A 20,061-nucleotide genomic window follows, 5' to 3' on the forward strand; every position below is an offset into this window, starting at 1 on the left:
AACCGAAGTGGAGCAAGGCTACCGGTCCCAGAAGTCTAATTAGGGAGATACCCTCCTCAGCAGCTTGAGCAGCCCAGGCAGGCACCCAGAGCAAGGGGTCAGGCCCGCCTCCACTCCTGGGGATGCTCTGGAGACCAGTGGATGCACCGTAGGTCAAGGACGGCCAAAGCCCATGCACCCCAGCACAGGTCCAATGGGGAGGCAGAGCAGGTGAGTGTCTAAGTATGATGGGGGTGGGTATTACCCCCAATGCTGTCTGGTCTGACCTGGGAAACATATTTTAAATTCCTGGACAGAAAAGACTACAAAGAGAATACCCACCAGAATGAGCTGGACTGAAATGTAGTTAGAAATACTAGTAGATGTTCAAGTTACAAAGCGAGTTGCAACTGTGGATAAATCAAGGATTTATTCACTCCACAGTGATTTACTGAGTACTACTTTTGAACAGAACACTGTTGGATTAATGAGGGATGGGGAGTGAAGGTGGCCAAAAAAAGACATTAAAAATACCCGCTCTTAAGTTTATATCCTCCTCAAGGAGTCTATAAAACATACCCAGGCCTCCCAAAGGCTAGTGGGAAGATTAGCTGTTATCAGAGACACAGAGGGAGTTTTTCAAAAATATTGATTCTTGGGACCCATCCCTGGAAGTTCTGAGTCACAAGATCTGGAGTGGGGCTAGGAGATCTATATTTACGCTCCCAGGTGATTCAAGGACTGCTGATGTGCATGAAACAAAGCTCAACAGAGCAGAGCAGCAGGTACACAAATATAAACTGGCACACCAAGGCAGCATCTGGCAGAGAGCGGCCCAGGTATGCAGTATCAAAATCACCTGGGGAGCTTGCTCAAAAACGTCCAGGATTCTACCCCAGAATCTACTGCATTGGGGTGTCGGTGGTGAGGGGGTGGCGGCATCAGGGCACGCACATTTTAGCAAGTTCCCCAGTGATTCTGATACCTGGCAGAGTTAATAAACTTCTGTTCTTAGGGGCATGGAATTGAAAACCAAGCAGAGTCATCCAATCAGGCACCACTGAACTCTGCACCAAGCACTGTCTGAGGTCCTTGCAGAGACAGACATGGACCCACAGAAAATGTTCTTCCTCTCATGGAGTCTCCATCCCAGCGGGGAAGACAACAAACAAAAAACCATACAATGTCAGGTGGTGATGATGTTATGAGGAGAAATGAACGTCTAAAGGGTTGCTGGGGTGCAGTTTTACATACGGTGGTCAGGGAAGCTTGTGGGAGGTAACAAGGTAAGCTCTACCCACAGACCTGAGTGGAGGATGGGCCACACAAGCACCTGAGAAGAGCATTTCAAACCCGGGGAGGGGTCAGGGAGCAGGTAAGAAGTGTGTGTGTGTGTGTGTGTGTGTGTGTGTGTGTGTGTGTATTGATGATGGTAAGGCCATTGGAAGATTCCAAGAAGAAAAGTAACTTGGTATTTTATTTTTTTTTTTGCGGTACGCGGGCCTCTCAGTGTTGCGGCCTCTCCCGTTGCGGAGCACAGGCTCCAGACGCGCAGGCTCAGCGGCCATGGCTCACGGGCCCAGCCGCTCCGCGGCATGTGGGATCCTCCCGGACCGGGGCACGAACCCGTGTCCCCTGCATCGGCAGGCAGACTCTCAACCACTGCGCCACCAGGGAAGCCCTCCACGTAACTTGGTATTTTAAATGGATCACCTTGGGTATAACAGAGGGACAAGGGTGGAAGCAGTGATGAGGATACTGCAATGGTCCATTCAAGGATGGTGGGTCTTGGAGGAGGCAGGTGGTGGTGAGAAGTAGTTTGACTGGAAATACAATTTGAAGGGACCCCAGCAGAATAAGCTCATGGCTTGGATATAGAGAGTGAGCGGAAGGAAAAAGTCGAGGATAACTCCATGATCCGTGCTTTAAACAACTGGACGAAGGAAGTTACCCTTTACCAATACAGGAAGTACTGGGGGAGGGGCGGGTTTGGGGAAGTGAAACCAAGAAATCCGTTTTAGGTATGTAAGCTTTAAGAGCTGTCCTGGATGAAGAATGGAGATGCTGAGCAGGTGGCTAAGCTACAGCTTCTAGGAAGAGAGAGAGTTCTGTCTGCAGACACAAAGCTGGGAAGTCCACAGAGACGGTATTTAAAGGCATCTGTCTGGACGAGCTCTGGGGGGAGTGCGTTTGGATGAGAAAAAAGAAGTTGAGAAGACGAGGAGGATTCAGGAAGGAAGACGAAGAGGGAATCGTCAGTGAGGAAAGAGAAGAGTCAACATAACATGGTGTCCCTGGAGGCAAGAGGAGAAATGGCTTCGTTAAAAGTGACAACCGTGTCAAAAGCTGCTGAGCCTTCAGGAGTGAAAACTGACCAGTGGAAGGTGACTTGACGAAAGCTATTTTTGGTGAAGCGCTGGGACCCAAGCATACCTGGAATGTGTCCAAGAGTGAAGTGGAGGCAGAGTGGAGACCAGCACTCTCCAGTGGAGATATGACCTGTGCTGTACAGGTGACTTTAAATCTTCCAGGGACCCATGAAAAAGTAATAGGAAACTGGTGACATTAGACTTCAAGAATGCATTCTTTAACTCCAAATGTTACCTTTACAACGTGTGATCCATATACAATTATTGAGAGAGTTTATATTTTTGTACTGCCTTTGAAATCTGGGGTGGATTCTACACTTCTAGTATATCATTTCTGACCCACCACACTTCAAATGCTTAATAGCCAGATGTGGCCAGTGGCCACAGTACTGGCCAGCATGGGTGCGGACAACACTTTTGAAGAGTTCTGCAGTAAAGGGGGAGCAGAGAAACTGGGTGGTAGCTGGACTGGGCGCGGTGGGTACTGGAGGGTGAGTCTGGGATGACCCTGCAACAGGCATTGGTGGGATGCGATCAGTCACCATGTGTCAACCTGCAACTGAGTTCCAGGCACTGTTTCAGAAGCTTTGCATGTATTCACCAACGTCACCCTAAAACAACTTGGGGAGGCAGGGAGCTTTCTTATTACCGCGCCGCATTCGTGGACAAGCAGCACGAATGCAATCTCACTGCTCATCGGACAGCATGGCTTCTTGGGAACACGTTGCTGCCAGTCCCCTGGCACCTGGCTGCAGGCCCCCGAGATATCTGTATCAGTCCAGGGTGGATAGATCCTGGGGGGCATGATGTCGGCTGACCCTGTGTGGGCACCAGTGTCACAGCTCAGGCCAGCTACTGCCTGCCGCAGCCTGGTGCACTGCCCCCCCCCCCCCCCTTAGAGCCCTGGGTGGAAGGTATGGCAGAAGTTATCCCGCCAAACTCTTGTTTCCAGGATTGTATAACATTCTGCCAGATATGAAGGCAGTAACGGGAGAACGGGGAAAAAAAGATCCTCAAAGCTGTTAAGATTTTTCTCACAGAAGCACTTAATGCAGTAATATGGTACTCTCAGTCTTTATCTTTTGAGAGTTGGATCTATTTTCTCATGCTTATATACATGAGTTTCTTCTGATTCTGTTTTGTTTATTCCAAATGAAAACAGCTAATAACCCAACCAGGATATTTTAAAAGTAATCCATAGAATATTAGAATACATAGCTGTTAAATCACATTCATAATGTGACTGTATCTGAATTCCTTGTGATCACATCTGCTCAGAACGACACACTCAGGATTGATCAGATCAGGTTAACGCTCCTGGAATGCAAGGTGGAGCACAGAGGTGAGGGGGACAGAGGCCAAGGAATGGCACCCCTTGGTGGCTTGTCCCAGAGCCAGTTCCTTAAGCCCCTCATAGTTGGTTCATGATTGCTTGGGGAATTGAAATGCAGCAAGAGGTATGAAACACCCTTTGGAAACTGGAAAGCATTGAGCACGTTTTCTTGACATTGTTGTGAAAGAAAATCTGGCACCTGTGCAGACCACATGGGTTTATAAGAAAGCGAAGGATGCTTTGCATCTGTAGGAAACGTACATTATTAAATTCTCTCCCCACATCTCACTGGGGCCTCACTGAGTATTTCGCAGACAGGTAGTGTCCCTATTTGACAGAACAAGACCCAGGAGACTAAGTGTCTAAGGCCACACATTTAGCTGGGGGCAGGATTGAGTCGAGAAGGCCTGGCCCTGGTGCAGTACTCTCCCCACTGTGCCCAGGGGGTCAATTTGCCATCTTGGTTAGAGATGGAGACGGAGGAAGAGTACAGAACACTGAGCCCAAAGTCTGTGCGTCCAGCTCCCCTAGGTCACTATCTCACTGTGGTATCTGGACAAGCCCCTATCTTCTCTGAACATCAGTTTCCTTATCTATTTTTAAAAACGGGGGGGGGGGGTGATAATAGCTTATAGGGTGGGCCCTCACCCATCTCCCGGAAACAATACACAGATTTTCTTTTAGGGAGTCATGTCCCCACTGTCCATCCAAAGTCCATGCCTTTCAGGAGGACTCATCTCCAAGCCTGACTCCAGGAGTGGGCCTGTGACCCAGGCCAGGCGAATCGGAGTTCAGAATTCATGAGCCTCATAGAGATGCATGGGCTACAGTGGCCCAGGAAGGGGCCTGCTCTCTTTTCCCGTGAACCTGCAGCCACCAGGACCAACCACCACATGGAGGCTGACCATGAAGCCAAACAGTGAAAGGCAATGCCAACAGATGGTGAGAAACAGTCCTGATGAAAGTCTTTGTCCTCTGATCAACATACCTGAAGTTTGGGCTTTTGAGGCACATGAGCCAAAAACTTCCCTTTTTTTCCTAAGCCATTTAGAGTTGGCCTTCCTGTCCCTTAAAAACTAAAAGGTTCAAGACTGATACCATCTCTTCTCAGGTTTGTTGCACTTAACAAGTTATTGTATGTGACAACACTCGTCAAAAATAAAAACCTTTGCAAACAATAAAAGCAGCACAAAGGTAATATATTACCAGCTTATTTTGGGGGAGGGGCAAATACAAATATTAAAGTAAAAAACTGGAACTACTTTCAGTTCTTCATGACTTTATAATAATAAGGCAAAAAGAAAAGTTTTCCTCCTAGTTTAGTGTGATGCGTGATGAGTTCCAGGAGCATCAGCATATGGTGAAATGTGACCTGACACAAAAGGAGCTACTCACAGAAAAGCAGCCCAAGTAGAGCATGAAATACGACAGTGACCACAGTCTTAGACGGTGACGCAACCTGGTCATGCAGAAACCATGCGTCTCAAAATGAAGAGGTCTCTCTTTCCCAAATTTGACTTCTAAGATTTTCTTAAATTATTTGATATTCAATAAGTGAAGGAAGTGAAAAGGACAAAACAGATAGGACAGAGTAGTAATGAACAATTAAAAGAAAGTATAGAAACATACATGTGTGTATTGGCTCAAAGGAACCAAAGCAAAAAGAGGTACATGAAAAGGAAAGTGGTATCTCAAGAATCCCACCGTGGCCTGAAGGCATTTTCTCTGCAGGTGATAACGATGGAGGACATCTATACCGAGATATACTGAGACGCCGCAGACAAAGCACTCGGTATAGGGACCAGTCCTCATGAGACACCCACCAGGCAGACATGACCTCCCCCATCACAGAGATGAGGAAAGTGACACCCAAGAGGCCATGTCATCTGCCCAATTCCCAAGGAACAAGCCTTTCCACTTCACTAGGGTCCTCTGGCCCCCAGGCCCTCCATCTCTCTGCCCTCCCACGAAAGGAGAAGTCTCTAAGGGGAAGAAGGGCACAGCCTTACTGATGATGCTGCCACTTGGGTTAGCAGCAGATACCTTAAGATACCCTAGTGTGTTTTTTTAAAATAATTTTTTTTAAGTTTTCATTATTTCTTCTGAATTGATGATTGTGAAACTATCTTGTGCAGATCTAGGGAAGTACCAATAAAACAGTTGAAAAGAATGTTAACCTGAAAATGAAATCAGTGAAAAAAAAAAAATCAAGGAAGTGATGATCTTGCAGGAAGTACACAATTTCATAGGGATTTTCCAGTGTACATTTACCTAACCCTCGAGAACCTAAAAATAAATCCTAAACAGCCGTGGGCCCCACAGTTGAGTCTCTGGTACCACACAACTGTGAGAAAACTTGGGTGCTTGAAAGAATTTGTAGGTTTGGGACCAGTGCTTCTTAAGAAGGGAGAGCACTCACTGACCACTCTGAGAATTGAAGACAGCTATTTCACTTTGGCCAGAAAAACATAAAAATACCACTCTCTAAAAAAGTTTCAGATAAACCATGAATCATAGGTTAATAATGCCCAGTTTAAAAGTCGAAGGGAAATAGCTGTGAAAAATAGAGAGAAACTTAATGGCAATGACCCCAGGCAGAAGTACCCTACCCCTTGGAGGTCTCCTTATTCAAAAACACCTCCCCTCAGAGGCCTGTGGTTGAAAAATGCCAACACCCACAGGAAGGTCGCCAGCCCTTCGGTCTTGGTGGTGATCTTTTCCCTGACATCTCCCATGGCCGAGCATGTGGGTCTGGACAGGATGGGGGAGGAGAGAGGTGGGTAAATATGCAGGGCAGCCAGGCAGGTGGCAGGACTGGCCAGGGAGGGCCCACTGTGGCCCTGGTTGCCGGTGGGAAGAGGCGTGAGAGTCAGAGCAAAGACACCACAGATGACTGTCTGATTTCACAATTCTCCTCAGAACTGGCCCTCTGCCCAGGGATGCAGAAGGAACAGCGCTTCCCATCTCCCTCAAACACAGACAGTGAGACCCCCTTTCCAAGTCTCCAATCTCATGATAGTGACAGACTTCTGTGGACTCGTCTGGGAACCTTGCCCCATTTATGGCATTGCTTCCTTGGGAAAATGAGCACCGAATTCTAAGTCATCTGTGTACTAGTGAACTTTCCCAACATAATCCCCTTGCACGTCAACTCCGTCTGTGCTATCGCCGTGGGTGTTTTGATGGCCGTGTGGCTTTTAGGAAGTCGGCCTGAGAGATCTGCCGGTTCCCAACTCCTCTGTACCTCAGAGCAGTGACTGGGTCCTTCCTCCAAAGCAATGTCTCACTGGGAGTATACTGGCAGCTACTGGAAATGAAAGTAGGGACCGGTGGTCCCTACTCTACCTCCTCCCCCCCTGGATGGTGGTTAACAGAGCTCCCGCAGGAGGTCTTGAGTTTATGCTCTTGTTGTATCCCTTTGTCCGTCACTGACTTGCTGCCGAAATGGGGCTTTGTCACTTAACTCTTTGGTACTTCAGGTTTTGGTTTTTTTTTTTTTAAAGTATCTATCTAAATAGTTCCTTCTCTTTATCCTTCACAGTGTGTAATGTCTTCTATGTTATTCTTCCATGTTTCTTCGTTGTATCCTCCTTTCTTTGCTTACATAGTACATAATTGGATTCCTTTTTTTTTGGTACATGGGCCTCTCACCGTCGTGGCCTCTCCCATTGCGGAGCACAGGCTCCGGACACGCAGATTCAGCAGCCATGGCTCACGGGCCCAGCCGCTCCGCGGCACGTGGGATCTTCCCGGACCGGGGCACGAACCCGCATCCCCTGCATCGGCAGGCAGACTCTCAACCACTGCGCCACCAGGGAAGCCCGGTACTTCAGTTTTTATAGTTGCAAAATGAAGCTGGGTTGGCAAATGGAGATGAAAAATGAGAGTGCTGAGCTTCTTGAGAAAATCACATGTGCAAGCATTTTTCTCATTTCTGGTACAGGAGGTAAGATGTTTAGCTGTCTGCTACTCTGGTGTTAGTGGCATTTAAATTAACTCCTCTTGGGCTTCCCTGGTGGCGCAGTGGTTGAGAGTCCGCCTGCCGATGCAGGGGACGCGGGTTCGTGCCCCTGTCCGGGAAGATCCCACGTGCCGCGGAGCGGCTGGGCCCGTGAGCCATGGGCGCTGAGCCTGCGCGTCCGGAGCCTGTGCTCCGCAAGGGGAGAGGCCACAACGGTGAGAGGCCCGCGTACCGCAAAAAAAAACCAAAACAAAACAAAAATAAATTAACTCCTCTTTGGGGAAGAATGGGAATGATGGTGATAATAAAAATTAATATTGCATTGGCCCTTTAGAATTTACATTTTTGTATTCATCATCTCACTTGATCCTTGGACAGGCATCACTTTTACTTCCGCTTAATAAGGCTGGGGATGGATGCTCCAAGAAGCCAAATGACTTGTGCAAGGTCATCAAGTTAGTGAGGGGAGAGGCAGTGGTCAAAGTCAAGTCTTATAATTTCACGTTTGATTCCTTTTTCACTTGTTCTATTCCCTGCCACGTTTTGCTTAATCCAATCAATCATCTAAGTAGTCATCAAAGGGAGATTATTATAGGCCTCTCACAGCAAAGGTACACTATGGGGAAAAGGCACAAAGGATTAGAGGCCCCAGACACATCCTATTCTAACTTACCCTATCTAACTATTCTAACCGAGATACACCCTACCCTAACTTATCTATTCTACCTGTTCTAACTCAGCAAAGGGCAGGTTCCTTTGGAGGGCTGGAGATGGGGGCCAGGAGACATCTCATTCACAAGTACTGCTCCCTAATCATTTGGGAGAATTTTATTAGGAAGGGAGAACAAAACCTCAGTTTACTGTAACATACAAGCAAAGGATAGTTGATCTTAAAAGAAAATGATTGCCCCTGAGAAAAAATTTTCTTATGATCTCTGTCATTGCCTAGAAAAACTATTCTAGACAGACCAGACCAGCCAAGAGCATCTTCATGGCCCGCGGCCCCCGCCCTGCAGCATTTTTGATAGCATCATCCACCTGCCAGTCCACACAAGGGAAGGGCAGGCAGGTGATGGATGCCTCTGTAGTTCCCATCTTTATTCAGCCCATCCACAGGCCCGGCCGAGGACACAGACACCTACCACACAGCAAAAACGTCATGTAATTGAAAAGTAAATGATAAACTCACTGAAAGTTGTTTTCCTTACTATGTAAGAAGTTTTTATATAGTAAGGGGTTTGTGAAATACAAAAATGCCAATAGAAAAATGGACATAAACAGATAGTTCACAAATGAGTGGGTCCTAGTTAAAATAAATACAGACCAAACTTAGTTATCAAGTATGAACTACAGAGGAGTACAGACTAGATCATTAACAGAGGTTATCTTTGGGTTGGGAGTTGTGGGTAATTTTTAGTTTCTAAAATCTTTTGTACAATGAACATGTACAATTTTGGTAAGCAGTTATTAAGTAAAAAACTAAGTTCAGAACACTGTGGGAAATGCAAAATATGGAAATGACCTCTTCCCACTCAAGGAAATTTTCCTAGTGCTACAGGAATCTCTTGTTAATGGCTTCCATGTAATTCACCACTAGCATTGTTTAGGAAATTCAATAAGATAAGAAGAATAGATTCTTAAGGTCTACGATACAGTAAGAAAAACCTAGAAAAACCATCCACTACTTATTTAATTTTTTTGGTACAAAAAAAAAAGTTTCTCTCTTGAATGATCTGTTTTAAACTTATGCAGAAGTTTCCTCAAGGAAGCTAAATAATTCTGTCATCAGGGTACAGAAGTTAGTGCACAGTCAAATTGTTGTTTATTTCTTCTAGTCTAAAAACTTAAGGACTGAAATGTTTCCTTATAATTTCTATTTATCTTTCCTAAGATTAAACTATAACTCTCCCCTGAATTTTTTTTTTCAATCACAATTTTTAAAGCTATGAGTAAAATGCTCTTTTGTGCAAAATCATTTTGTGGTTTTTATTTAGCTACGTTTTCATCTGCTTTCTCTGACAGAAATTCAGTGTGAGAAAGTATTTTTGAGATAATCTGATACCCTCCCCCTTGACTAAGAGGAGGGCTAATAAGGCCCACAGAGGTTCAGTTACGCACAGCTGAGAAATATGACAGCCGAGTTAAAAATAACCCAAGCTAGGGCAGTTTATTGCTTCTTTAGACTAATTTGCATTTCAGTTTTATACTCATAAACTAGAAGGAGGATTCTCTAACATTAAACAGTAGTTTGACTTAAGAGAAGTGTTCAGTTTAGTGCTGAAATATTGTCTCTTGTCAGGGCGTGCCAGCAATCCTTCCACTCTGGGTGAGGGCCTAGCGCTTTCTGAAGAATCTTAACAGCTGTTTCCATAGCCTGGCCACAAATCAAATGAAGGTGAGGCAGAGCATCTAAATATCTTAACGTACACAACCACTTTTCTGCAGCTCTAGTGCTAAATGCCATTTTTAAATTTCCCGAACAATCACAGACTTTTATAGCTTAGGTTTAAAAGAAAGTAACTTAGAATTTTGAACTTCCCTTCCTGAATTGTAGAGAGGAGCTGAATGAACCATAAAAGTACAGAACGGGTAAGTCTTTAAGAAAAAAGGAGGCTCTATCAGAGTTACAACTTTTAGGTCACCTGGGTCACCTCCAGTCCCCTCGATCTGCCAGACTGTAAGCTCCTTGAGGGCAAGAGCACAGTTTTTCTTTTTCTTTGTTCCCCCCCCCCCACCGTGCCTACCAGAGCTCCTGGCACAGAGCCAGTACTCAGGAAACTATGTTAAAATGTGACGGTGAGAGCAGATGGGAAGGGTCTCCAGAGACTAGGAGTGGCTGTAACCAATGTTCTATGAGACAGCAGCTTTGTGCTGACTCTGAAATGTCCCAGATATATACAGAGTTCTGTGATTATTTACACAGTAAAGTTATTACTTTGGAAAGTAAAGCTATGACTTTGGTTATGATTCGTTATTTCCTTTAATAAAGGAATGATAAAATGATAAACAATTTTAAATTTCCCAAAGGCCCCCTGGGCTTTACATCTGAGGAAGAAAGCAGTCTTTACACAGGGACCTGGGTTTGTAAACACGAAAGAAAACATTTGCTGGAATGGGATACACTGAGCACGATACAAATTTACTTTCTGCTCTTGGTATTTCTAAGGAAAAGAAGGTGAAGGGAAAACAAAACTATGAAACTAAAGGTAAAAACTTGCGAAAAGGTTTCCCAGCTCCATTTCTAGCAATAGGTCCAAAACTTAGGCTATAAGGGCTTCAAGATTTCTTATGAGAAACTGTAGCAAGAAAAATACAATGACTCATCTCGTAATAATGCCCTTTCTTCCCAAAGTACACATCATGATTCCCACATCCCTGGCACGTGGGCACTCAGGGCAGAGCTATTGCAACAACACAGAGCACCTCCCCGAATGGAGTCCCTCGCGCACGGGGGTGTGCGTGTGACAGACCTCCCTGGTGCCGGGGGGTGGGGGGCAGCACTGACTGCACTCGTTCTGCCCCCAAAGGAGGGGGATTACTCCCTCTGGGCCGCCTGATCAGGAACAGTGGTTCTTTTGTGCGGCCACCTTTAGGAACCTGGGAGCTGAGTGCATCTGGCTTCCCTGTGCCCAGGTGGAGCAGCTCTGAACAGGCACTCGCAGATTTCCTAGCTGACTATCATTTAGATGCTGAGGAAAGGAAAGGAAAGGGAAGGAAAGGGAAAGGGAAAGGGAAAGGGAAAGGAAAAGGGAAAGGGAAAGGGAAAGGGAAAGGGAAAGGGAAGGGGAAGGGAAAGGGAAAAAGGCAGGAGAAAGGGCATCTCTACTCAAGGCAACAGCACAAGTAAAAGGCGCCCTGGCTGCTGCCCAGGTACTGACTCACCGCCATCACTTCCGTGGCTGGGGAAGAGGGAGTTCAGTAAACAGTTATAGGAAAAATAATTGACATTTATTCCAAAGAAGTACCTCTGATACAGCTGCTCAGGAAGCCCATTCCCCAGGCCTCGCCCAGTCAGACATTCCTGGAGAGTAACTACCAAGAGAAAATGAGATGGATCTGGCCCTTTGGTGAGTATCAGTGTAAACTGATAAAATAATTCGAAGCTTTAAGGAATGCAAGGAAGTTCAAGGGATACTCAGAGGAGAGCCAGACCTCACTGGCTTTGGGCATCTGAGAGAGAGTAAGAATAATGGGAGTAACTTTGCCTTCTCTCTGGCAGAAGGCAATTCTGGGAGGGAAGGATTGTTTATTGATCCTTAAGTATCTGAGACTGGAGGGATCTGCAGAAATCAAATATCAATGAGGACAGAGTCCAAGGCACTTGTAATGGAAGGACTGTGGCCTGGGCTGGACGGGCCAGTTGAGGGAGAGAGGGCCCTCTGCTTGACCTGGGTATGTTATTGGTTCTGGGAGAAGGAGCCTGAGGAAGCGGTGGACAGACCTGTGAGGAGGGGCGCTGTACAAGCAGGCTGGCCACGCAGAGGGGCGCACGGAGCCTGTGCCTGGGGTGGAGCCATCTGGCGGTGCCAGGCGTTAGCTGACTTGTATACGTGTGGCTGGGAAAGCGTGTATGTGAAGGATGGTCAGAGGTGGGGAAAAGAGAAGCTCAAGAGACAGAGACTCACCACACCTAAAAAGAAGCACTCCAAACAGTGAAAGATCCTCATGATGTAAACGGCACTTTTCTCATAAGCTAACATGGTTAAGTCTGACAGTGTTATCCCTGGATATCAGAACATTGTAAATATGAGAACACGGAACTGGCTCACGCAAAAGGCTCAGACCAGTCAACTTTTCAGAATGACAATTCTTAACACTTAAGATGTCCTCCAGATTATAAAATTTATATGACAGCAGCTATAGGAAACTTACATTCGTATAAATACCAATGCCCCTAAGGAGGATAATATTTCATTTGTATGGAGATGTTTCAACTCACCCTTAATAATTTAAAATATTACATATTAATATAACATATCATACAAGATCTAATTTCTTCTGTATTCCATCTGAAAACAATAGTACTTTGTGTACAATTAACTGTTGTTTTCTCAAACCAAAAATCAATTTCTTCATTGGTCTGAGAATCAGTTAAGCTATATTACATTATAGTTGTTTGCCAACAGCATTACGACTTTAGTATTTATTAATTTACTAAGATAACATTCTACAAATACTTCACAAATAAACTTTCAATACTTTTCACCAGATTTGCCCCATTTATTTCACTTAATGTGTCTACTCAGTGTTTAATTGACAGATGAAATAAGGGTCTCACTGGCTTTTCTGAAGGGCTCATCTGCTACAGACGAAGGTATCTAAATTTAAATCTGCATTCTCTGCTCTTTACTTGCTGGGTCTCTGTTCACCCTTCTAGTCTCTAAAACACTTTTCCTAGTATTTATTTAAGATAAGATAAGAAGATGGTTTTATACCATGTGGGCCAAATTTCAAATGGATTAAAAATAATAAACATAAGGGATAATCTAATATCCCTATAAATTATTTTAGAAGCATAATAATCATGTCATACTTCATGTCCACGTTTAATGTCTGCTAGATTTTTTTCCCTCTTTGTTAAAATTTCAAGTCACAAGTCCAAGTCCAAAAATATGAAAAAAAAATTGGTACAGAGGTAAGTTCTGATAGATTGAGCTGTGACTGCAGCGATACACACACACACACACACACACACACACACACACACACACACACACACACACACACCAAGGAGACTCTCGAACGTATATGCTAAGCTTAAAAGACAAAGCTGTAACATTAGGAGTGAATTTTCAGTATCCATTTGTCTGCATAGAGAACTCCAGCGAAACAGAAATAGGACTGATGGAGCTCAAAACTTAGCACGAGAGAAGAGAGAGAAAACAAACCCTATCAGCTAAGAAATAACACACTGGGGAAAAGTACTGGTTCTCATGAAAATGTCAGTGATTCACCATGGAATAAAATTCAAAAGCCACTGACCCCAATGAAAGCTTCTAGTGGAAACATGTGAATTTTGCTTCATTTCATTTAAAGAATGCTTTATATTTCATTTAAATACTATCATAAGTATTTTCACAGTTTTTTGTGATATGTTTTCTCATTTTTATATTGCTACGGAAGAGATACAACTGATCATGCTAAATTTTCAAGGGGTCTTCAAGAAAAGAAGCAGCACATCAATTAATCAATATTATCATGCAAAATAGGTAAGACTTTTTGGTCCCTTAAAACATGCACTGAGGGCTCAACAGCTGAATAAGACTAGACGACAATACTCTTTTCTATTTTTCATAACAACTCATCATTTACGCAGATTTATTTGCTTACAGAATTTTTTTCATACGTACCAACTCTTCACTCTGACTTGCCAAAAGATCATGACTGAATGCAAGCTGACTTACGCAGACCACAAATCTGTCGGGAAATACCCGGAGTTCTGTACAAAATGAAGGAAATCACATTACTAAAGGTATCAAAAGACTAAACACTGAAATGCTTGGTCCCAGACTTTTGAGTTACAGCCATAAGCGTGTATGTATCAGACACATGTCTTCCCCCCTCCTCTCATTTCAGTGTTTGCCATCAATACTGCGGGGCAAGCACAAAGCTCTAGGGATGGCCAAGGAGGCTGCAGATTGGTCCACCTGAGCCCCTGGACCATTATATCACATGAAACCCCCAGGCAGGGCCTTTACAGCTTTCCCTCTGTGTCAGTTTGCTGTTTTCTGTTCAGAAGTCACATTTAGGAAATAGGGTCAACATTAACTAGTGAGAGTTCAGACGTACACAGGAAGAAGACGAAAATCTGAAAACGTGACTCGACAATGTTCTTACTAGTTTACTTATCCTCTCCTCCGTCACCTGGTCTTGGAGAGGTTCCCCTACAACTGATCTGAACGAGGCTATGAAAACAGCAGTGTCACTGATTAGGAATTAATGATCAAACTTAAGGAAATGGTTAAATGTGCAATAGTAAAGCTGATACAACAATACCACAGTTGCAGTGATCTATTATTACAACTTCTTAAAGCAAAACCACTGACTTCTGGGTGGGGAAGACTGAATGAATCACAGAACCAGACTTCTCAACACTCAATGAAAGGACTATAAAATGGTAAATGCTACCTGTGTGCCTCCTTCTCCATCTGTCTATCCATCTCTCCATTCATTCATGCAGCCTCCACCTATCTTTGGAGGGATGCTTAGCTGATGTTAACGGTGTACATTCTGGGGGTTGGGGGTGGGAGGGTCTTCTCTCCCCTTCTTTTACTTGGTTGTATTGCCTGAATATTTTTTTATAATATGTATCATATTTATAATAGAAATAAAGCCGTCTTTTTCTAAAAGAGAAAACCTTCTTCTTAGATGGGACCAATTTTTATTACGAGTCATGAAAGTGAGGCCTATTACATACATTGCACATTTCCAACAACGGATGACAACGGCAGAGCACTGAGGTAGTGACGGAAGCCAAGCGTGAAGGTGTCAGTTACACAGACACACAACTTCCGCACAGTTAACGCCTCACACCACTCAGGGAGGTTAAATGATACCAAAAGGCCTAGTGAGCTGATGTTCCGGATCTGCTCTCTCCTCACAGGGACCACTGTTGTCTCCTTGGGGGGTCACTCTTCTCTATTCCAATTCATTCTACTCAGGGCAAGCAGGGTAGCAGTTCCAACAAGAGCTCCGCTTACCCTGCTCAGAACCCCACCCTAGCTGCTCACCATGCGACGTGCAAACATTCAGTCTCCACGACTGGGGCCTAACCTGCTATTCTGACCTGACTCCCTCTAGTCCTTCTCATGCAGAAACCCCCATTCCAGGGGGTCCAGTGTGTTTAAACTTTGACCCACGTGTGTGCTATATCTGGCTAGGTGGCTAGGGTGGACATTGAAAAGGCAGAAAAACAAAGTTAACAAAGCAGTTGGTATTTATTCGCTAATTCTTCCAATATCTTATTGAGATAAAAGGTAAACAGTCTACTTCCTGCTTTATGGAAGGGGAAACTGAGCCTCAGAATTATTTGCAGCCCTGCTCCCCAATATCACAATCTTGAAACATAGTTTATTAGTGGATCAGAACTAGAATTCAAAATGATCAGTTCTATTAAATGATTCTTCTCGAAAATAAGAACGCTAGGGCTTCCCTGGTGGCACAGTGGTTGAGAATCCGCCTGCCAATGCAGGGAACACGGGTTCGAGCCCTGGTCCGGGAAGATCCCACATGCCGCGGAGCAACTAAGCCCGTGCGCCATGACTGCTGAGCCTGCACTCTAGAGCCCACGAGCCACAGCCACTGAAGCCCACACGCCTAGAGCCCGTGCTCTGCAACAAGAGAGACCACTGCAATGAGGAGCCGGCGCACTGCAATGAAGAGTAGACCCCGCTTGCCACAACTAGAGAAAGCCCGCGCACAGCAACAAAGACCCAATGCAGCCAAAAACAAACAAATTTTTTTAAAAAAGAAAAGAAAATAAGAATGCTAGAATGGCATATTTTAAACAATTTGGTGCCAGGTATTATATAAACAGAAAACCACTTATGTGCCCTTACACTTTGCTTAGGTTATAACTGAGATTTATATTATGTTAATATTTAAATAAAGTAAAGATTTAGGCAATGGCAGTCCCTACCAGGAAGGGCAGCTAGGATGTATTTTAACAGATACAAAGTTAACTGGTTTATTTTACTAAGAGAAATGAACAAAGTGGAAGGCCCCACTGTGAGAGTAACATAGTCAACTGACACTTAAAGTTAAGCAAGTGCAGGAGGGTTCCCTTTTCACCACACCCTTTCCAGAATTTATTGATTCTAGATTTTTCGATAATGGCCATTCTGACCGGTGTGAGGTGATACCTTATTGTAGTTTTGATTTGCATTTCTCTAATAATTAGTGATGTTTAGCATCTTTTCATGTGCCTCTTGGCCACCTGTATGTCTTCTTTGGTGAAATGTCTACTTAGGTCTTCCACCCATTTTTTAATTGGATTGTTTTTTGATATTGAGCTCCATGAGCTGTTTGCATATTTTTGGAGATTAATCCATTGTCTGTTGTTTTGTTTGCAAATATTTTCTCCCATTCTGAGGGTTGTCTTTTCGTCTTGTTTATGGTTTCCTTTGCTGTGTGAAAGCTTTTAAGTTTAATTAGGTCCCATTTGTTTATTTTGTTTTTATGTTCATTACTCTAGGAGGTGGGTCAAAAAAGATCTTGCTGTGGTTTATGTCAAAGAGTGTTTTTCCTATGTTTTCCCCTAAGAGTTTTATAGTGTCTGGTCTTACATTTAGGTCTTTGATCCACTTGGAGTTTATTTTTGTGTATGGTGTTAGGCAGTGTCCTAATTTCATTCTTTTACATGTACCTGTCCAGTTTTCCCAGCACCACTTATTGAAGAGGCTGACTTTTCTCCATTGTATATTCTTGCTTCCTTTGTCGTAAATTAGGTGACCATATGTGCGTGGGTGTGTGGGTTTATCTCTGGGCATTCTATACTGTACCATTGATCTATATTTCTATTTTTGTGCCAGTACATACTGTCTTGATTACTGTAGCTTTGTAGTATAGTTTGAGGTGAAAAGGGAACCCTCCTGCACTGTTGGTGGAAATGTAAATTGATACAACCACTATGGAGAACAGTATGGAGGTTCCTTAAAAAACTAAAAATATAACTATCATATGACCCAGGAATCCCACTACTGGGCATATACCCTGAGAAAACCATAATTCAAAAAGAGTCATGTTCCAAAATGTTCATTGCAACTCTATTTACAGTAGCCAGGACATGGAAGCAACCTAAATGTCCATCGACAGATGAATGGATAAAGAAGATGTGGCACATATATACAATGGAATATTACCATTACCATTAAAAAGAAATGAAATTGAGTTATTTGTAGTGAGGTGGATGGACCTAGGTCTGTCATACGGAGTGAAGTTAAGTCAGAAAGAGAAAAACAAATACCGTACGTTAACGCATATATATGGAATCTAAAAAAAAAATGGCACTGATGAACCTAGTGGCAGGGCAGGAATAAAGACGCAGACATAGAGAATGGACTTGAAGACACGGAGGGGGGCGGACGGAGGGGGAAGCTGGGGCAAAGTGAGAGTAACGTCGACATATATACACTACCAAATGTAAAACAGTCAGCTAGTGGGAAGCAGCAGCATAGCACAGGGAGACCAGTTTGGTGCTTTGTGATGACCTAGAGGGGTGGGATAGGGAGGGTGGAAGGGAGGCTCAAGAGCAAGGGAATATGGGGATATATGTATGCACATGGCTGATTCACTTTGTTGTACAACAGAAACTAACACAGTATTGTGAAGCAATTATACTCCAATAAAGATGCATTTAAAAAATGCAGGTAGCTACAGATTCCAAGAGCAAACCTCTGCACAGTTACTTCTTAAAGTCCCTGTTTCATGTCTTATGTACTAAAAGCATCCAAGGAAGCTGAGCTAGATTTTCTTTCCGGTCGTTAGCATCTGACTCTGTTGTTGTTGGCTGGACACATCTGAAATCATTTCCTCAGTGGACGTCTTGACTTGGGGAAACGGGGGCCAGGGCAGGGGGAAAGCAGGCCTCATCACACACCTAGGAAAGCATTTTCTTGTGCACGTGCTTGCTCTGTACTCCTGGGCCTTGGTGTGCACGGACAATGGTGAAGTGAGTCACGGTTTAACTGCCTGTCCAGTCACTCTGGAAACTCAAGGAAAGTGCTGGTATGCAGCAGGAAAGGAAAGTGGAGCGTGGCACCACTCACTGCGCTCAGGCAGGCAGTAAACAGTGCAAAATGAAACACAAATAATCACAAGTGCTTGCAAATACTAAGTTTCATGAAGTCTATGAGGCCACTAGGAATCTTCATTCCTTAGTTTTCACCCCTTCTCTAAGGACATGTTAATTGTGCAGAATGCCTGATGACCCAAGAAATCGGCTTCTCACCTGCATTCTGTGAGCCCCCGAGGCAGCGGAGACGTATCCCTCTCTTGAGGAAATAGGCTGTGATTTGAAAGCCATAACCTGTAAAGTGAATATCATATGATATCACTCATACGTGGAATCTAATTTTAAAAATGATACAAATGAACGTATTTACAAAACAAAAACAGACTCACAGATTTCTAAAACAAACCCCTGGTTACCAAAGGGGAAACGTGGAGGGGGAGGGATAAATTAGGAGCTTGGGATTAACATACACACACTACTATACATAAAATAGATAACCAACAAGGACCTACTGTACAGCACAGGGAACTCTACTCAATACTCTTTAATGACCTATATGGGGAAAGAATCTGAAAAAGAATGGATATGTGTATATGTGTAACTGAATCACTTTGCTGTACACCTGAAACTAACACAATGTTGTAAATCAAGTATACCCCAATAAAAATTAAAAAACAAAAACAAAAACAAAAACAAACCTGTAAAGTGAAAGAAGACAGCATTAGATAATAAGCTTGTTCGTGACTGAATCCCACAGGCCCAGCCCCGTGCCTGCCATCCAGTAAGCATTCAATGAACACCTAGTGAGCAAAAGATGAAGAGAATCCATAGGGGGCCTCCCTTAGAGGAAGGGGAGAACAGTGTACGCTTAGCTCTTCCAGGAGGCCCGGCCACGGCACCTGGAATAGCCTCCAGTCCCTGAAGCAGCTCAGTTACTTTATCTGTAAATTGGAATAAATGAGGTCTGAGCAAACAGGCCTAACAACCAGTCCCTCGGGGTTGGAGGATTAATTCAGGCTGAGCTGGAGCACCGATCCTGGCCACCTTCTGATGCGCATTACTTATCAGCTCACAGAAAGAAGACTTTAATACCTATTTGAAGATGGGCGTATTTCGCCTGTAAATAAGTTATTCTAATTCAAGTACAGTAAAGCCTTTATAGAGGATGAGATGAAAAGAAATATGATATGAACCTCTTCCCCAACCCAAGAAAAGAGAAGAGGCAGAAAGAAAACTCTCCAATCCACCAGAATGGCCAAACTGAAAAAGGCCCAGATCACCAAGTGTTGGCAATAATGTGGGCAGATGGGAATTCTCATGCACTGCTGGTGGAAGTATGAAATGGTACAGCTTCTTTCAGCCTCTAAAGCTGAACTTAAGCATAAACACACAGAACATTAATAGCACTTTTCACAATAGGCCCAAACTGGAACCAATGCAAATACCCATCAGAAGTAGAATTTTTAATAGAAAAAAAGGGAGGAGGTAATAGACACACAGTGCAATCCTACCCTGCTCCTATAAGTGAATAAGCTACAACTAGAGGCAGTATCAGAACTGAATCTCAGAAACATGATGTTAAGTGAAAGAAGCCTGGTCCAAAGGAGTGCATTCCATCTGTGTTGATGGAGACATTACCATTCACCTTACAGGGTGGCAATGGAATTTCAGGTGGCTCACAGGAAGT

The 20,061-nt window shown here is 44.0% G+C and overlaps 1 protein-coding gene across 1 annotated transcript in view; it reads right to left on the reverse strand.

Moving 5' to 3' along the window:
• The window catches only part of SLX4IP (SLX4 interacting protein), a 181,602-nt gene that overhangs the window by 6,852 nt on the left and 154,689 nt on the right, over positions 1 to 20,061 (reverse strand). The window contains 2 exon segments of the mRNA XM_067012696.1: positions 13,993 to 14,081; positions 18,591 to 18,668. Coding sequence (XP_066868797.1) covers positions 13,993 to 14,081; positions 18,591 to 18,668 — 167 coding nt within the window.

This window comes from Kogia breviceps, chromosome 14 (genome assembly GCF_026419965.1).
Source record: "Kogia breviceps isolate mKogBre1 chromosome 14, mKogBre1 haplotype 1, whole genome shotgun sequence".
Lineage (NCBI taxonomy): Eukaryota > Metazoa > Chordata > Mammalia > Artiodactyla > Physeteridae > Kogia > Kogia breviceps.